This window comes from Asparagus officinalis, chromosome 1, assembly GCF_001876935.1.
Source record: "Asparagus officinalis chromosome 1, Aspof.V1, whole genome shotgun sequence".
Lineage (NCBI taxonomy): Eukaryota > Viridiplantae > Streptophyta > Magnoliopsida > Asparagales > Asparagaceae > Asparagus > Asparagus officinalis.
This window is the reverse complement of record NC_033794.1, coordinates 55274468-55275719: the sequence shown is the minus strand read 5'-3', so window position 1 is coordinate 55275719 and position 1252 is coordinate 55274468. Positions and strand designations below refer to the sequence as shown.

At 38.4% G+C, this 1252-nt stretch overlaps 1 protein-coding gene across 1 annotated transcript in view; it reads right to left on the bottom strand.

Annotated features, from left to right (window-relative positions):
- Nucleotides 1–858, bottom strand: part of LOC109824423 (probable purine permease 4) — a 1939-nt gene extending 1081 nt beyond the window's left edge. Inside the window, 2 exon segments of the mRNA XM_020391019.1 lie at nt 1–2; nt 4–858. The exon segment at nt 1–2 is cut by the window's left edge and continues 1081 nt beyond it. Of these exon segments, the coding sequence (XP_020246608.1) occupies nt 1–2; nt 4–80 (79 nt within the window). The 5' untranslated portion in view covers nt 81–858.

Below are 1252 nucleotides of genomic sequence, written 5' to 3'. Positions count from 1 at the left end.
CTCGAAAGGAGGCTTGAAGAGACCGAGCCAATAAAGAGAGAAGCATAATTTGCAATGAGCAAAAACCAGTAGGATTCCATTGATGAGGGGAGTAGGAAGGTTAAGAGAATGGATTTATAAGGAGAATTTGCAGTGTGCCTCTAGAACATTGTAAGGTAAATTGGCTCGCCCCCTAAGCGTTACAATGCGCTAGGCTGAGGTCTTTTTGTGTGCATCCTCTCATGCAAACAAACACTTTGCATGAGAATGTAGTGGTGGTGGCGGTGGTGGCAGTGATGACTGTTTGCTATCTGTGTTGGTTCAACGCAAAGGTTTGGATTTTTTTGTATCCGAGATGGACGGTTTGAATTTGAGACTTGCAATTTGAGACGTACGGTGGATTAATTGTGACGATTCAGATTCTCGCAACAAAGAGATTACTTACTAATCATAACCGTTCATTATTTAATGTACAATGAAAATGAGTGAAATTCATCGGGATGTGATGTTAGTTATATTTGGAATGAATCACAGCCATTTAGATATTGTTGGTTGTTATGATCAAGGATGTGGATTTTTACACTTAAAATGATTTGATTTTGACATGGATGCACAACTTTTACATGATGAAGTGGAGAGAAACAAATGAAAGGGAGGGGCACTGCATGAGGAACACTTGGTGAGAGATTGCCTAATTTGAAACGGTTAGAGAGGGTGTGGACCTACTCTTGGTCCCAATTTCAGGTCAGGTTCACATTGAGTTCAAGCCTATCTTGAACCCAAAATTCAGGGCTTGTCTTTAGCAATAACCAATCTAGTGTTTAAGGTTGTTCAAATTTAGGAAATCCATGAAACAGTGCACATGGGCAGTGCTGCTGTATTGGCTGGGGTACTCTAATATTGGTGCTTGTTATTTTGATCTAGATTAGTCTTCCTTAGTGTGTGCAATGAACCATAGCCCTTCATTTGTTCTACCTATGTTTTGTCATAATTTTGGTTTATTTGGGAGATGGAATGTATTACTATAAATTCATGTCTATATTCATACTTAACAAATTTAAAGTCATGCCTATGTTCATACCTGGGAAAAATATGGATGTCCCTTAGTTACAAATTCATGTATTGAATTTTGATACATGTATCCGAAACAGGGATTCTTAACAGTGTCCAAAAAAGTGCATTTGAAGTGGCTATAGCCCAGCAGGTAAAATGGCTTTTCATATTTACTATCTTTTAGGGGATGCGAATATGAATGTCGGTGTCGTTCAATTTT